Source organism: Plodia interpunctella, chromosome 22 (genome assembly GCF_027563975.2).
Source record: "Plodia interpunctella isolate USDA-ARS_2022_Savannah chromosome 22, ilPloInte3.2, whole genome shotgun sequence".
Lineage (NCBI taxonomy): Eukaryota > Metazoa > Arthropoda > Insecta > Lepidoptera > Pyralidae > Plodia > Plodia interpunctella.
The window spans coordinates 4648841-4667632 of NC_071315.1; the positions used below are offsets into that span (position 1 = coordinate 4648841).

The 18792-nt window shown below is 34.1% G+C and overlaps 2 protein-coding genes and 1 long non-coding RNA gene across 3 annotated transcripts in view; 1 reads left to right on the top strand and 2 right to left on the bottom strand.

Annotated features, from left to right (window-relative positions):
• LOC128679920 (uncharacterized) overlaps positions 1–4390 on the top strand; it is a 59862-nt gene extending 55472 nt beyond the window's left edge. The window contains exon 9 of the mRNA XM_053762428.2: positions 105–4390. Coding sequence (XP_053618403.1) covers positions 105–233 — 129 coding nt within the window. The 3' untranslated portion in view covers positions 234–4390. The remainder of the gene's footprint in view (positions 1–104) is intronic.
• Positions 4391–6989: 2599 nt separating this feature from the next.
• Positions 6990–9853, bottom strand: LOC128679710 (uncharacterized). Its single transcript, XR_008405777.2, has 3 exons — positions 9712–9853; positions 9114–9284; positions 6990–7225 (listed from the first exon to the last, which is right to left on the bottom strand). It is a non-coding gene; the product is annotated as an uncharacterized LOC128679710 (long non-coding RNA).
• Positions 9854–15196: 5343 nt separating this feature from the next.
• Positions 15197–18652, bottom strand: LOC128679894 (gastrula zinc finger protein XlCGF57.1-like). Its single transcript, XM_053762391.1, has 5 exons — positions 18386–18652; positions 18122–18256; positions 17856–18042; positions 17414–17515; positions 15197–17184 (listed from the first exon to the last, which is right to left on the bottom strand). The coding sequence occupies exons 1-5, from the start codon at positions 18506–18508 to the stop codon at positions 16235–16237; spliced, it is 1497 nt and encodes a 498-aa protein (XP_053618366.1). The 5' UTR covers positions 18509–18652; the 3' UTR covers positions 15197–16234.
• Between the last annotated feature and the right edge of the window lie 140 nt (positions 18653–18792).

An 18792-nucleotide genomic window follows, 5' to 3' on the forward strand; every position in this document is an offset into this window, starting at 1 on the left:
TTTGCTGTAGTTCGCGTAAGATGTTGGCTATTGTATTTTCATACAATATGGGATGTAGAAAATGTAAGTATATTTTTTTAATGTACACTTTTTTTTTCGAATAGGAAAAGCCATCAAAACTTGCCAGCTCTCGCACCCACATTTCGCTCAGCATTGCGAGAGAGCTGCTTCAGAAGATCTGTATCAATGACATCTCCAAGTCAAAGTCCTGCGAGAATCTACACGTGCTTTAAACTTATGGTACCCTGGTACCTTCTTCTTAGACTGTATCTACATATGTTTTTATTAACTTAAGGTTTAATTACATAGACTTTATTTATGAAAACAAAAATTACATAAAAATCCCAACCGAAGTTCAGTGAAACTATAAGTTTTCATTTGTCTTATATTTAACGTTACATTCAACGTTTAATCCATCATCATCGAGTGTGTTATTGCTAACACTAGTGTCAGATTTTATTCAAGTCGCCTAAAGGCATCTGACATGACTTTTACAACTACTTACCGCCATCTAATGGCAGGTAGTCGCATGAACAGTAGGGAACTAAACTGTCCAACGATGTGCAGGTTTCCTCACGATGTTTTCCTTCACCGTTTAACCTTCAAAGTTAATTAATAATTTCTTATATTGAATGTAATAACCTATCAGAAACCTACCCATAGAATTTATTTAACAATGGCGTATATATTACAGTTTCAGTGGGGGTTCCGTAGAAAATTGGATGCTTTTGTTTACGTTTCCATTAGAAGCGGCCGTGGTGTGTCGCAAATTAAAATGAATAATGGTCTTGTGTCAAAAATTACTAGCAAATAAAACAGAATAGCTGTTGCCCGTGCATCCGCCTGCTGTAAAAATAATCTTCCCGTGTTTTTCATACAACATTTCACCCCACATTATATCTATTTAGGTGTTTAGAAAACTCGATTTTTCAACTACATTCATGTAACAAAATTTATCAAAATCAGTCCAGCGATTTAAACGTGAACTACTAACTAATACTGTGTCATACAGTGATTTTATAATTTCTCTTTAGACATAGCAAAAATTCTTCAATTTTTAAACTTTATTTCAGCGAATAAGCTCCAAGTATTTTATTTCCGTTGATTTTCAATACTTAGTAGTTACTAACTAAGATCAATAATTTCTAATATTTATATGAATTCCGTTTATCAAGAGTGTGAGTATGTATGTACAACTAATTAAAATAACCATATCAATTATCTACTAAATAAAAAGCGAAAAGACAAAATTATGTCATTTAAAGTTTTGGTTTTAATTGTTGTCTTATTTTAGAGAAAGCATTGTATACTAAACTAATGTACAACACTAAAATTACTGAGTTAGCATTATCTGCTGAAATAAACTTACTCGTATGTATAAGTATATCAGCAATTATATAAATTCTATAATTATATATTTAAAACTATACAAGCCCCAAATAGTATTAACCATAAAAATTAAGTTTTAATGTGTGTATTTAAGCGCTTTTAAAGAAAATATTTTTTCTTAAATATTATTTTTTTCATATTTTTTTACCTTTTTTAACTTTAGTGCTTGTGTCATTAAATTATCTTGTTATGAAAGCTATTTAAAGTACTTAGGTACCTAGGTAGTATACATAAATGTATGTCAGTATTATCCTAAGATTAAAAAATAATACGCTTGTTTAGTGTAAATTTAGTAGTGAGGATATATTCGTTTCAATGGCTATATGTTTCGGTGAAATTAAAAATAATGAGACACAGACAGAACGCTTTTATACGCAAAACAATATTCAACTGTCCTTATATCAAATTTCAGAGTAGGTATGCTAAAAAGAGATAGAATGTCATTTATTGACCACCGTTGATTGGGGTGTATTTATAAAACACGTAGCACGTAATCCATCCGTCTCTCTTTTTTTACATGATGTGTACACGATAAGAAAAAAATGAGCATGTGGAGCAAGCGGTTAAGTTTATCTGTCAGATTACAATATGATATTTTATCAGAAAGTGGTGAAACAGGCCCAAAAACAATGCATTATCTACAAGCGAGCAAAGACTAAGCTTTATGGCTTGAAGATAAAAAATGGTTATCACTGAAAAGCCACAGTCAAAATGTGTGCTTATTTTAAACCTCATGGCTATACAGATAAGGTGAAAAATTCTTCACGAACACTGTGTGGCTCGTTAATCGATCAGAATGACGCCGAAAAATTGACAGTTTTTAAGATGAGTCCTTGCTCATATGTATGAGATCACAGGTACAATATATACTAACAAATTATTGGTTATTCGGCCCAGTCGTTACAAACATTTCATCTATTCACATGTGCCATTTCAACCGAATGTATCCCCGCGTATTGTGTACTTATACTTGTAAATCTGCATGTTACTATTGAATAACTAATTATATTTTTCTACGGCTAAACTTTCTACGACTTTATAGACGATTGTTTTTAATGTTTAGATAAAATAAAACTAAAATAACTTAAAAGTAAAAATATTACATACATGTTTTTAATATAGGTATTCTATTTTAAAAAGCATTGGTGTTTTTAATCATTTTTGAATTTAGAAATTCAATAAGATGTATCTTGAACTAAAACTTTTTTGAGGTAACACTTCTGTTTTTAAAAATGGAACAAAATTTTTTTGACAATTATAACTCTGGAATCAATAGGTATATTTATCATTGATTTACCTATATGTGGTTTTGTAGTTTGTATAAGAATACATACTTCCAATGAGAGAGAGTTAGGAATATATAGAGTATTAGAATCTGTGCTCACCTTGAAAAAATATATCCTTTTGTCATTAGTTCATGTTATAATAAATAACACAAAATGAGAAAAACTGAAAGTATGATCACGGGCGAAATGTTACAATAATTTGAGATTTTTTTTGTGGATAAAATATAAAGTTCATTTGGAAAGATATAGGTACCTATACCTTATGGTTTAAAGTCATTAAACTGAAAATAAATAAGGTATAGCATTCTGAGTGTATTCTGATTCATCAATTTTTGAGACAAGTAGATACGACTAATATAATATAATACACCTTTTCAAAATTTTATGCCGATCATGCTCAAACAAACAAAACAAACAGCTCTCAATTAATTGACGATGTATTATCACGTCATCACTGCCTAAAGAATGATTTAAGTCTATGGTCGCACAGATTCTAAATACGCTTCGGCTGAACGAGCTTTAAATAATTAAGAAGCAAGTGTGGGAAGTCTAATCTAAAATGTTGACATTTGAGAATAACAATTTTCTTTTAAAATTTATTAATAATTTAAGATATTTTGGTACCATTTCGACGTAATTTTCCTATCTATAAAATATGAAAAATAGTAGTGAAACCAGAAAAGTCGAGTAACAAATTAAAATCCCTAAATGAATCGGTCAATGGCCCATGAACTTTTATCAAGTTTTATCAAAGTGGGAACTAAGTACTCTATTAATATATACCCGTCTAGTTTATAAAGGGAAATAAAATCACGGAGTGGAAAATGTATAGGGTGCAGTTTTATATCAGAAGCTAAATTAAATCGATAAAGGCAGAGTAGACACCTAATTACCGATAACAGATACCTACCATGTAAGTAGGTATCTAATTTTCTTATTGACAATTTTGTAGATGAAGTTGGCGGACATTCGACATATGAGTATATTAAATGTATGGAAATAGTAGGTACAGTCAACAGCACATCAAGTTACCCTTCATGAAACTCTATGGCGCGCTAATAGCGGCGAGTTTGCAATGAATTTGGGTAGGTTGGTGCGCTGTTGACTGTACGTTGTACGGAGTACCTACTAATTCCATGATTAAATATTACCAGAAAAGCGATGTGAGTTTTGTTGTTGACGTAACAAACTATATAGTATTGAATGAAAGTTTTAAAAAAATGGGTGCTGAATGTTCTGTATGACGAGTGATTTTGCCACTTATTTTCATAAATGTTCAATTTTTATTTTTTGTCGTTGGTAAACTGACATTTTTTGGACGTTAAAACTCATGGACAGACTGCCAATGATGTTTTTTCCAAGAATTGTTTTTCTTTTATTTTTGCCAAACATTAATTGATTTTGTTTTTAGAATTTTCACAAATAGAAATTCTTCGATAAAACGTGATATGTTTGTTTACTCATTATGTACCTAATGGGTATTTATTTAATAACTACTTTGATAAAAATAAAAGTCTATATTTCTTTAAATTTACTAAGGCATGATTTTAGTGACAAAATCATCTCGCCCACAATAATCTTTTCAAGTCTGATTCTTCCTTCTTAATAGTAAAAAATGTGTTGTATCGTTGTGTAGTTTGTTGTAAATTACGTTACAATAAATAATCGTTAATGGATGTTTCGAATATTGAACAATTCATGTGATTCGATATAATAGTTGCAAATAAATTATATTAATTAATGCTGAAGTTTTATTGTTGCATTTGTACAAGTTCTTGAAGCGTACCTTACCAGGTTAAATAAGTATTTTAACCACAGATAAAAGGATAAACTAGACTTTTCTTATAACATCGCGTACAAATTGGTGTTACAAGTTCAGTTAAAAATGCCATAATAAAAGGAGGTGATGTACATATTCTTTCTTACAATTATATCAAAATAAAATTTAAGCATTTATTGACAGTTAGTTACAATTTATAAACGTGAGCAAAAGTGCAGCGTTGGGTGGACCAAACTTCAGCTAACCCGCCATCGAACTCAGGCGTGAACGTGTATCTCGATTGGCGAGCAGTATCATGGATGTTCCCACCGCATACCTTCATTCACATTCTAAATGCATATATTATCTCCAAGCTGTAGAGCCAAGATATATATGACTGAATTTAGAAGCCTAATCAGCAGAAAATTGCGAAAACTATTTGCTAACTCGAGCATATTTGAAAATTGATAACTCGAGCAAAATTGTAGACGCCTTCCATAATATTGTTGAGTTAGCGTTAGTAACAGTTACACGTGTTAATGTCAAGCACCAGGTAGTAGGGTGACTGTGATTGATCGCCATCTAGGAATTCTGCACACCCTAAGTCCTCGAGGGACCGTTAATGCTGGCGGCGAAGTCAAAAGACGACAAGAAAATAAATAAAATGCAAAATTGTACTATCCTATCCTACTAGGTAATATTATAAATGCGAAAGTAAGTTTATAATTTTATATTTGCATACATGTAGTTTGAGGTGTGGAAAAGGTCGTAGGGGTACCTTTCATCCAGGAAAAATAACTAGTCCCGTTGGAAATTTACGCAGGCCAAGTCGCGGGCACAAATCTACGGGACGGATTGCTATGAAATTTGGTACACGGATAGAATATAATCTGGAATAACACATAGGGTACTTTTTATCTCGAAATTCCCACGGGGAAGAAGCCCCGGGGCGCAGCTTATAAAGAAAAAAATATTCGCTGAGGTGTTGTAATGTTTTAATTAATAGATAGTGCCTAATCCAAAACTTTTCCAATATAATCTAAAATGTTTTTTGTTATTATTTGTTATTTTAAACTTATGCTAACACATCATTTAAGATGTCCAGATCATTTTTGCTCAAAACATATGGTTACCATGTGCCATTGCTTTTACATTCACATTAAACCAGTTTTTCACAAACCAGGGTCATAAATATCTTAAAACCATAGGTAGTAACAGTTAGTACATACTTATGAAGTTATCGCTCTGTAGTGAGAGTTGAAAACCTTTTTACATTTAATATTTATGGCTTTGTTTGTATGCCGCCATTGTGATCGTCGTCAAAGAAACGAGCGGCAAAGACAATAGCCACAATGCCGCTTTGTTCCAAGCAAATCTGGGCTAATTTCGCGTTACATGATAACTAAGACATATTTCACCTCTGATCTGTGGCAATAAATATGTTCGGAGATGGTTTCCTCCCGGATTTTTCCCGGGAAGATTCAATTCACGATGAATTGTTCTCTTCCTGATTTTTACAGTTTCTTCCTAGAAGTCTGGGAAGATTAAAAATTAATTGCAGTTTTTTTCAGAAAATTCGTTGTAAAAATCAGGAAGATTCAATTCACGATAAATTGTTCTCTTCCTGATTTTAACAGTTTCTCCCTAGAAGTCTGGGAAAATTAAAAATTAATTGCAGTTTTTTCAGAAAATTCGTTTTTCAAAAAAAAAACATGAATTACAAAAGATGAGTATTTAGTTATTTTCACGGCGGTAAGTACAGTATTTTAGCTACTTTAATAATGTAGCAATGGGCTACTAGTAAGTGTAGATTTTCTTGGGTTTCCTTTAATTTGAAAACCTACTAGCTTAGTACATAATACAATCATAAAATTGGCATAATTACATTTTAATTATATTTTAATTAATTATTCATAATTGATAAATTAAACCTATGATTTACAGTGTATTTAATATTTTAGTTTTCTGAATAAAACCTCTAAAACGATTCTTCTCAGCCTTCTGGGGGAAAAAGGTAAAACAAGGGGAGAATTAGGAATTTACCCGGGTTAAAACCCAGAGGTAAGATTGTAAATTTTCCGACCGCCCATCTCCGTTTGCTGGATCTGTCCCTTGAAATGGCGGAGATTTGTGTTAATTTGGGACATATTCTTGACTACCTATATATTACATTGTTCTGTCTCCTATTAACCCTAAATAGTCCTCGCCTATTTTTTTCATAATTATCTCTTATGTACAGACATAGTCCAGTTACCTACAGTTTTATTATAAGTATAGATTTGAGGAATAATGATTAGTCGCTTGATACGACACGACACCTTATTTTAAACTATTCTCGAAGGAAAGGTGAAAGGAACAAGAGGTCCAGGGACGCGATGAAGATTAATAACTCTTACACGTAATAACGTGTGGTGTCGGGACCACAGTAAATCCAATAATACAGTTTTGTGGCGTGAACTCCACCGACAAGAGCATGACTCTAAAGACATTCCTTCTCACTTGGCTACTGATCATAATTTTTGGTAAATCCATACGCTATTAAGAAAAGAAATTAATCTTGTTTCACATAATTTATTAAGTTAGTACACAATATCACTGTTCATTATAATCAATTAAAGTTATTGATACAACGACGAAATTATTTTGTTCGGTCATACTTTAAAAATTAAAGTTTTAGTTATTTAATTGTACTACTTTAATATCTAAAGTCTGCTTAGTCACGTCGTAACCTCGAAGACACGATTCCACCTTGATGGATGACGACAGACCCAAAGCTCCAACCAAAGGCATTCTGTGAAAAAATAAAAACTAATTTTAAAATTTAAAAAGAACTAAGTTGCTGGCATCATCTCATTTGGTAGAAAGAGCCGACTGCTTCCAAACGGCCGAACGCACATTTTCCAAACATGACTAAGAACAATCTCGATTATATTATCTTACAAATAAAAAAAAAACTAGTTAAAACCAGTTAACCGTTTGCTGCTACGATGCCACGAACAGACATACATATACACAGATACGTTGAAGTTATAACTTCTGTCGTCGGGGATTAAAATATACAAACAAGGATAGTTAATGAACCAGCTATCGAAATTGAAAAACATTTATTGTAATTACCTTTTCAAATTTAAGTATTTGAAGGCAGCACGATTGTATGCAAAGCATGCGTCCATACGCGCATGTACTACTTTTTCTCATCTTTGCATGTTTGCGAGTTTCATTAGGGTGTGTGATGCCGTGCAACCGGGGTTCAAAGTAAAAAAATAATGTTAAAATGTTATTTTACAACCAGCCGCCTGCCTGACGTCAACCATAATTGGGAATGTTATTGTTGACAGCTGCCAGTTATGTGTCCCTTCAACAATTCATTCACTCTGAGTATGTTAAGATGAATATTACATCTAGCATTTACAATAGCTTCATTATTCTTAGTAAGTAGTATTATTTTATTTAAGCTAAGTAGTTTTATTTTAATAACAATGTCTCCATGGGTCCATCTTTTCTTATTGTCTCTGTCTGTTTATGTTATAGAACATTATGAATAATGCCCGGCCACTATATGGATAAGAAATTTCGGGTGAAACAAATTGAACCACCTAATTTATTATATTGCCTTGTCGTGTGCCTGTTGGGGCAATCATTTGAGACTTATTATATAAGAATTACCTAAGTTTATATAGTTTTCAGGGATTGTATGGAATACGGTTAACTATGTTGTTATATTTTGGTAATAAATAAGTATCTACTACTGTCACAGAGAAAGCTTCTTTCACGGCTCCGGCGGGTTCTGGCGGTCCCACGTGAGCTTAATCGTCGCAGATGGTTTTCGCTCACCGCCCTCGTTAAAACCACCTGCTCCTCAGCTCACGGACCGCCTCACTCCTCATAGCATACGTGGGTAGAAATAGAAATAACACTTTAGGTGTAAATACGACAAAACTACGTGGAGTCGGTTTTACGGTACCTAATTCGTTTCTCTCACAAGTAATTGTGATATAATCTGTTTTAACCCCCCACTACAGAAGGAGGAGTGTTAAAAGTTTAACGTGTCTGTGTATCTGTATGTCTGTCCGTGGCAACGTAGCAGCCAAACGGGTGACCCGATTTTGATCTAGTTTTTAGAACAGAGTTTTCCATCCATCTCTGGTCGAAATCTCCTAGGCCTACCTCATTTTCTGTACCCGTCGGGTGTGTATATTTATTATAGATATTTCGATAAGAAATGGACGGAAAATACCCGAGACAGGAATGCATTGAAAGAGAGTGGGGAGGTTACTGCCCAGCTCTGGGACGTATTATAATTATTAAAATAAAAACAGAATTTAATCGAGAGTATCTATATATATATCGATCTTCTTAGTATGTTTGCAAAATGTGTGTTCAGCCGTGTGGAAACCGTCAGTTCTTTTATAACGGTTGAGAAGATGCCAGCAGCTTCGAAGTAGTGGGTTAGTTAAATTTTTTATTTAATTTTTATAATTATTCTATTCCATTGTCTGCCCAATCGATGACGAGCATAATAATAATGCCAATAGTAATAATTTGATTATATCAGCACATTACCCTCTCATTTTGGGCATTAATCAAGTTGCGCGGGCATATTTGATAGTGTCCAATAAATCACTTGGTCCATAACATATACATTACAACCGTACACACATATACATTATAAAACGTACCTGCATATTTTCCATGATGTGTAGAGAATTGTCTGTGTCTAGTTGTCCTAAAAGTGAATCTCGCGCAGTGGCAGGTCGGTAGCGTGTTTATCCTTATCAATTTCACCAACTTCGGATATGAACTTGGCTGTCCAGAAAGTTGCGAAAGCGACTGCGCCTAGGATCAAAAATCTGGAATTTCAAAATACTTAGACATTAATCCAAAGGGTACCTACATGCAAACGACGACGTTTGGTGGCAGAAATATAGTAAGGTCACTCTCATCTGCCACCAAACAGTGCTAGCATTGTTGTGCTCCGAAGGCTTTGAAGGCTTAGAAGCTAGTGTAATTACAGGGTACAGTGGCAATCCGCTTCCGAAAGCACGTTAGCCGTTGGCCTCATCTATATTTGAATCGCCATTTTTATTCTACTCTAAAGTAAATTTAAAAATTTCACCCACTGATTCGACCCATACTTTTCACACTTAAATCTTGTTGCCTTCTTCCTTTTTTATTGAGCCACATCAAAATAATGAGCCAACATTTTTTTTAAATCATTCCACCATAGATACTGGCATGCATAAATTTTATACAATAATTAAAAAATATATCACTTACACGCCAGCGCCAGGCATCGTGTGCACCTCAGTGGTTAGACCGTATAAATGAAAATTTCTTGTTTATACCAATTAGTTATACGTCGAGTAGTTGTAGGTGACGCCACGATCGTACTGGTCTAATAGAAATGCAAAGCTAATTCACACAATACTATGTTTTGGTTCCGCAGCTGCGCGTTTACAAATATACTGAGGTAATGATGGTTGAGAAATTGTTTATTTGTAGACTACAAATAAATAAGTCATTGAAAGTTCTAAGAATCCGCGTTCTTGTACTATGACGAGATTTTCTATGACTATCCTATGTATAGCTTCATCACTCATAAACAGCCATTTAAACTTCCCCGTTGCTGGGGAAGTTTAAATGGCTGTTTCAGCCGTTTAAATTTCAGCTTTCCAGCTGCCTACGCTATAATAATAATAATAATCATTTAACAATGTGCACTTGTAAAATACATGACTTCCAAGAATAAAAGTAATAAGGTAAGCTAAGTCGCTTAGTCGCCTAGTACGACATCTACGGGAGGATATAGGCTCCTATTCTAGGGCGGAACCACATGCTATTAGCTTATCATTATATTCCTCATCAATCAAGTCTACCGACAAAATGACATAATTTGAGACTCAGGATTTGAAACTGTCCGATTTTGCATATAAATTGAGGTGAAAATTACGGTATCAAATATAAAGCTGTTTTAATATTGGCTTTCAATCTGTGGCGTAACTACAGGGTCGTAAATCAGCCGTTTGCTACGGGCCCTCAGTTGTAAAGGGTAACTGCACAAGCATATTCAGGCTATGAGGTGTCAAGCACACTATTTCAGAATTTCAAATACTTAGGTACCTTCTGCCAACAAGCATGTGATGTGGCCTTTGAGTTCAGCGTTTCTTAACTCTGTCTACCCCGTAAACATAGATACGGTAATGTATAATGAACTTAGCATAGGTATTACCTAGGTAGTTTAATCTCGGATGGCACACAAAACCTCTGATTCTGTTCGTGGCTCCAGAAATGTCCAGGAAATAATAAGTCTGGATCTGACACCCGTATATCTGATACTAGGACTTAGAGGAAGTCTTCCGTCAGTCCAGAACTGGCGTATAATCATAAATAATATAATAGCGGGCCCTTCAGAATTAGCTTTTCCCTCGTCAGGCAAACGCTACGGTTTTGTAGTTACGCCACTTTTTAATCTATCGTTTAGATAATCTGAATGGATTTCGTTAGCAATGTAAATCTAGAATATCTAATCTGGAAATAGATCATAAGCACTAATATTATAAATGGGAAAGTTTGTCAGGAAGGATGAAGGTATGTTTTCTATTACGCCAAAACTATAACAAGTTTTGAAGAACATTTTTGATGCAATTTGGTGGAAATTCAGTCCACAATCCTAACTCGCCCTAATGCCCCTTAACCTCCGAATATAGATACGTGAACGTATATTAAACTTAACATGCACAATTTTTATTACCGTTCATTATAGATTTCGTGTTATATATCAAATTATTTATAAACTATTCATTCAGCCAAGAAATTTTGTGTGTTCACGAGATCCATTAAATTGTAATATTAGCATCTAATTTTAAAGGGCTTTACAGTACGAGGACCCTGCACGGACCTTAAACTAAAGCAATAGTGGCATTTCTCAATAAATTAGGTTAGGTTTTGTAAATAAAATAAAATAAAATGTGCTATTGACTGTACTATATCTCCGAACAGAAAAATCTTCGTCACGCACGACTCGTCGCGACTTTTAAACGGAATAATGGCTAATGACCCGCATTCTACACTTCGGAAGCGACTCGTGCCGAAGGCGCTATTTCCAAGAATTCTTTTGAATTTTGAGGGTTAAAGAAAAATATTTTTTGTTAAAGCTATTTGAAAGATTTTCAACTCGTGGCTTCGTGGGAAAATAAAAACACGGCCGTAAAGTAAAATGGAAAAGTAAAGTCAGGAAAGTAAGGACTTTTCCCGGTTTACATCCAATATAAATACATATATGATATTAGATGTTGCCCGGGGCTTCGCTCCCGTGGGAATTTTGAGATAAAATATAGCCTATAGCAACCTTTGATAATGTACTAATTGTGAAAGAACTGAAATTGTTTCGGAGATTACCCGCCTCAAACATTATTGTACATATATGTACCCTAAATATTTTAACTATTTTAGACAGACAAGACACTAACAAAATGTAAATAAATAAATAAGGTAGGTATGGTGAGTTAAGGGCGCATCATCATATTAGCTCACTGATCATCGCTGTTTGAATGTGTAGTTTTCAACTCAATGCAAACAAAATACTGGACGGACTGCGATTAAATTTAGTATAATTACAGCCACTAAAATGAATTGTGGGTATTTCGTGGCTAATGTGTGGACGTGGGAGAAATTAATTTATGCAAATAACATACATTTTAAAGAGCCATTAGTGGTCACATAAATACGGTCGGGATGTAATTGTACTTCAAATGTTTTTGTTGTACCTACAGCGGAACAAAGTTACAGGGTGTTACAAAATACACACATGCTATATAGGTAGGTACATATATGATCTAAAAAGTAGGTCAGTCGTCATCGTCAGTCGGATCCACTCTAATGAATACGAAAAGAATATAACAAATATTCTTTATTATTTATAACAAATATTATTAATTACAAGAAATATACAAAAAAATGCGAAAATCTTCTTACGATCTCCATTCTTATAGGTGTTAACACAGGTACCGTATCTTAGCTCTTCTTCTGTATTTTACACTATTGAATTTGAAAAGAAAATGACTTCAAAGTGTGTACCTAATAGTCGCAGTTATGTTATCAGGGGCTGTTTTTTTTTTTTCTCTTGTCTGCGCCATGGCAATCTGTTTCTATAAAACAATAAGCCATTCAACTGAGGCTGTTATGAATGATAATCTGTTATAGAATTGTAAATTATAGGATATATTATGTTCAAACATTTTTAAACTGACGACGTCGCCTTATAACGGCGGAATCACATACATATAATGGAAGGATTTTGACAGGTTTAAGTAATTTTCTTGTCGAATCTATTCAGCGGCAAAGAGGCCTTATTTTTTTATCATCCACTATTTTATCGCATCGCTAGCTGACGTTATTTTAAGCGCGTAAAATATATCCAGTAACGAAAATTAAATTTAGCCGTAGACGCTATCCCTGAAAAATACACAGCGCCAAAAATAAAATTTTCAAAGGGAAAATGTTAAATGAAAACACTCCTAAAGCGAAAAAAAAATATTTCTCCAAAACCCAATTGCGTAAGTACCTTAGGTGCCTACAAATAAGTCTTCACATTAATTTTAAATGAGAAAGTACTTGGGGCTTTAAATTATCGTTTTCGTATCAATTATCTTTGAATAAACTGTATTTTATTTTACTTCGCTCCGTCTCGGGGCTTCGCCCGGGAGCGGGATGACACCAGCCAAGTGGGAATCGGATTTTCGCACCAAGAGTGAATGTGAAGATAAAGATATAAAGACGGTACGGAACCATCTTTACATCCTTACATTTTTACATGAAATAAAGTCATCTGCTGCATCTGTTTGTTCGCGATAAACTCAAAAACGAGTGCACGGATTTTCATGCGCTTTTCAGCAATAGATAACTATGTTGTTACTCGGGCGAAGCCAGGACCGGAGAAGGCCGCTAGTATAAAACAAAATTTGACGTGAAAATATGCCCCTGAAGGTCTAGTTTCTGAATAAATTACTTTGGCCAACATAAATACATACACACAACAACATTGATTTACGGTTAAAATCTGTTTTACAGTTCGTCAGGATGATAAGATCCCTAAGGAGAAATGGATGGATAGATTAACTCCGAAGCGGTTAACAAAACTCTTATCTCCGACCACAACCTGCCAGTTCCTGGTTTTGACCTTCCGGGAAAATACTGGACGCAAATAAATAGGTGCCGAACTTCGCAAGGAAGATGCGCCGAATTGCTGTGCAGATGGAACTTCTCGGACAGTCCTCTGTGTCCCTGCGGGGAGGTCCAAAGTTTGCGGCACGTGACCTTCGCCTATTAAACTCTACTGAAGGCGGCATTGCCAAGATCCACGAAGCCGACAATGGATTAATGGCTTGCCTCTCGATTTTTTGTCCTAGTTTGTGTTGTAGATGGGAAAAAAAACCATTCGCAAATAATAATAATCACCTGTTAAAATTTCAACTATCACGGTTCATAAGACACAGCGGTGACAGACAGACAGATAGGCGGACGGACAGCGGAGTCTTAGATAGTTACAGGGTCTATTTTATTCTTTGGGTACGAAACCCTAAATAGTTGTAAGTTGTTTTATTTATTAAACATTTGTTTTTAAAACTCTTTATTCCACAAAGACCTGAGTAATAAAAGGAAAATGGTTGGATTTAATGCTGCAAGCAATGATGGTCATCAAAATTATGTAGCTACGTACGGCAAACCCAAGAAGTGCTGGCTTGATGTCGTCAAAGATGACATGCGTGTCAATGGTCTAACAACAGGCGGACAACCGTGCGAAGTAGAAAGCTGCCCTGGGCTCCGACGCTCAACGCCTGGGAAGCACCAAAAGTGCATCGATCATCTCGGCGAATATTTTGAAAATAAATACAACCAGTGACAATGATAGTTTTTTTTTATTCCGGATATACATATAAATAACAGCCCTATATATACATACAGGGTGACTTTTAATACATTGGCAATATTTTACATGCTCAGTCCATGATTCTGAACAACTTTTATGTATGGGGTTAACTCCGAAATCGCGTCAAAAAAATCAGCTGTTTTATACAAAATGAAATACCTAACTTGTAGCAAATTTAAGGATCAGCTGTTTTATTTGGTTGCTTCCAAACGAAAAGTTGTTTAGTACCATCGACTGAGCATGTAGATAAAATAATGTCAATCTATAAGAAATCACCTGTATAAAAGATTTATAATGTATAACATTAAATAATGTCCTTATATCTGTGACACATACAAGGTATCGTGTACTGTAAGTCTATAAATAGGTACACCACTAATATAATTATTATTATTACAACTAATATAATAAAGGCAAAAGTTTGAATGTGGGCTTGATATTATGTAAATCTGTGTTAGTGTGCCTTCTTATTAAAATAAACCTCTAGTAATCATTTTCCCGAACGTTTCGATGCAGAAGAAAAACAGTAAATTGTCTATGGTAACGTACCAGTTTAATTAGTCCACCAGAATATAGCTGTATGATGAAGTTTGCAGGCAAACTGCACTAATGCATTGCACTTTGATGGCAAAGTACCCTAATTGATGACCCGGCCTAATAGCAACTAACAGAGTTATCTTGTGTTTGGCCCCGCCCTAGAATAGGACCACTCAATATAAAATAATATGAACTCATGTGGAGGTCGTCCAGGTACACATTGGTAACAATAACATTCGCAAAGAGAGTTGAAGTCGAGCGACGTTGAAATAGTTATTCGGAAATTATACACCAAAATATAAGATACATTTTAATAAAAATTACAACAATATATTGTAAGCGAATCAATTATAACATTAAATGATTTCAATAAACTATTAAAATAATACATTTGTATTTGATAAAAATTATATTTTTAATTCGATCTACCTATTTAATTACTCGAGTTTTATATTAAATCCATAACGAGAATATAAGCTAAAGATAAATTATTTTACACAATATCTAATGGGAATAAAATGAATTAATACTAACAAATAAATTACCTTAATTACAAAATAATCTATAAATTATATCAACCATCACGTAAATGAGCAGTGGTCAAATTTTAGAAAAATATGAAATCAGTCAAATTAAAAAAAAAACATTATAATTTATCAGTTCATTGCTTACACTACAGTAGTTTGTAACTTTTAAAATTATAGTCAATGCTAATAAAAAACACTGAAAACCAAATCTTTTTCTATCTACCTAAGTGTGCAGCCTCACTGCTCCGTTACGTTGTGTTGCGTCGACGCAGCGTTGTAGCTACGTCGTTTCACATAGGTAACCTATGTTTTACATACATTGACATACATACTGTGTAATACTGCGTTGATCCGTTACAACCGTGAACGCAAAGAGGCCGCCCACTAGAGCAACGGTGATCCGTTGCTCTAGAGGGAGTTCAATTTCATTTTTTACAATGACTTTCCACAATTAATGAAATTATATTAAATCCTAAGAGATCTTATTTTCCATATGACCAACATTTTTGTGGAACTCCAGTAGACGCATTGCCGCGAACACTTTGAAAACCGCTGCCCTAGAGATAACCTAAGGTTTTTCTTGCCTGGTTTCCAAACTGTAAGTAAGTCTATATCTTACTGTAAACAGATTATTAGAATTGGCTGCTGTATATTTTTCTCAGCAGTTGTAGTCGTTCCGAAATGCCAGTAGTTTGTAGGTTTTTGAAAAATACCATATATAGGTATATGGTATTATATTTTCATATTAGATGTGAAAAAGTTTTGATTGTGGCTTTTAAATCAGTATTGCTTGCGAAATCACAAAAAGTCAATCATTTACAATTTTTTTTTTCTCATTGTGTATTTTTGCAATATGTCTTGACATGTTCATGCGAGCAATGAACCTCTTGTCACAAACAGAACATTTGAAAGGCTTTTCACCAGTGTGTGTTCTCATATGGAGAACCAGGATGTGTTTGTATCTAAACCTACGCTGACAAACAGAACACTCAAAGTTTTTCTCACCTGTATGTGTTCTCATATGAGTATTTAATTGCGAGCGCCTAATAAATGAGAGCTCACACACTTCACATTTAAAAGGTTTCTCGCCAGTATGCAGTTTTAAATGAATTTTCAGATGCGGTTTGGTCATAAAACGTTTGTGACACTGGTCGCACTCAAATGGCCTTTCTCCAGTGTGCGTCCTAAAATGTTGTTGCAATTCATAGTATTTCTTAAAACGTCGATTGCACACGGAGCAATTGCGGTTCTTTTTGTGTATTCTTGTATGTCTCTTCAACTCTGCCTCGAACAACTCAACGTCACAAAATGGACATTTCTGCAATTTTGCTCTCGTTTCATTCATAGTTTTCTCTTTATGTGATTTCAAATGATGTATGAAATCTGTCCTTACTTTAATTTGTTGATGACAATAATCACATTCGAAAATGTGTGTCTTCACATGTTTCCTTAATTCATTCCGGTCTTGAAATTTGCTACCGCACTTGTCACATTTATAGGGATCCTTATTTAAATTGTGGATACATATTAAATGTCTGTCCATATGATATTTAGTACGGAACTTTGCGCTGCAAACTCTGCATTTGAAGGGTTTTTCGCCAGTGTGCACCATGAGATGCCGCCACAAATGAAATCTTTTCACGTATCTTTTCGGACAAATATTGCACTTATGCAGCCTAGGTTGAGATTTAGATTTTATCGGGATCAAATATTGATCATTTTCTATCAGAATGTCGTTAGTTTCAGCAAAATCTCCATCTGTAAAACAATAATTTGTAGTCAGTGTTACCGATTTGTATTTTATTATTTGATTTAAGGCAGTTTTCATTTGAGGATAATAATATTTTTTTTTTGACCCATGACAAAACTAAGCAATCTCGCCTTAAAGTTGTACTGTTTAATTTCGACAAAAATGTAGACTATGCTTGACATACACATATTATTTTGGTAATCATTCAATGATGGGAAAAACACAATATATAAATACCTTCCAGATTCTCTTCTTCCTTTAGATCTATTATGTGATGTGTCATTACATTGAATGATCCTAAAGACACTGGATCATTTAAACCAACATCAACTTCTGTATCTGCAATGTGAATAAAGTAAACATAAATAAACTCCAACTTTATTCTAAGTTAAAAAGAGTGAAAATTAGGTGTTTGATGATTGCTGAAACACTTGAATGTCTCTTATTCGGCACTGCTGTTACAAATAGTCATTTGGTGGCAGTTTTAAACAAGTAATTTTTGATACCATTTTTTTCACTTATTTCTCATCAGGGAACATGTGGAGATGAGAGTGAAAGAGAATTTAATGTAATGTTTTGCTAGATATGTTAATAGATTAGTGTAATTAATTTTATTTATTTTTATACTTGTTAAATGTCTTATTAAGAGTATAAATAATGCTTGATTGGCACCACATACCTTCTTCTGAGTCACATATTTCTGTGTTCATTTTGTTTTCTTTCTCAATGTCCCTTTCCACCTTGACCTCAATTTTAACTTTTTCAGGTATTGTAACATCACAATAATCAATTTTGGAAAAGGATAATGACCTATATAGCTTTTTATCAGCATGTCGTTGAACTAATGAAATTGATTGCCTTGTAATCTGTAAATAAGTATAATTTTAGAGATTTGAAACAGTCAAATCTTTCACAAAGCCATGAAATATTTCATTGAATATATACCTTGTTACATCTACTGAATATGTCTGTGAGAATATTCTCTGCTTTAGTTGACATCTGTATCAACTTGCAACTCTTCTTCAACTGATGGTAGCAAAGGTAACAAGCCGCTACAGGCCTTTGGTCTTGTGTGTGAAGCTAGAATGTAACGACAGTGCTTAATAAAAGGAACTTTGATAACAATTTTTAAACTGATCAGTTTACTTCTCAATAATATATTGCTGGAGATTGGCTGATTATGACTTTGTAATATTCAAATGTACTCACTGCAGTGTTGGTTATTTTCTCAAATACTAATTGTAGGTGGGTTCCAGATAGTAGAAAAGTACGCGAGTCAATTGCAAGGCAAATCCGACACACAGACGTACACGAATTTGTTTTTAGAGACATATTGAAAATCTGAACGAGGATTTTATGCTTTTGTTGAAATGTTTTAATAAAATTCGTGTAAACAGAAGAGACGAAATCTATGTTCGTTCTTGTTGTATTGAAATTGACGTTGAGTTGGTTGACTGACGTGACTGCCTGCACCTTTGTATTTCCGGCTGCCGTGCCGCTCGATAGTTAACTGTCGATAGTATTTTGACAAACTATCGATATATCGATACTTTGGGGAAAAGCAATATAGCATCATAAGCTATAGGTAATTTTGCATACTATCGATAACCGGTTTT

Bases quoted from the DNA above. Each gene is read 5' to 3' on its own strand.
- LOC128679894 (XM_053762391.1), bottom strand. From the start codon at position 18,508: ATGTCTCTAAAAACAAATTCGTGTACGTCTGTGTGTCGGATTTGCCTT. The intron at 18,257-18,385 runs GTGAGTACATTT...GTTACATTCTAG, and splicing joins AGAAAATAACCAACACTGCA to CTTCACACACAAGACCAAAG. The intron at 17,185-17,413 runs GTATTTATATAT...ATTGTTTTACAG, and splicing joins GGAAGAAGAGAATCTGGAAG to ATGGAGATTTTGCTGAAACT.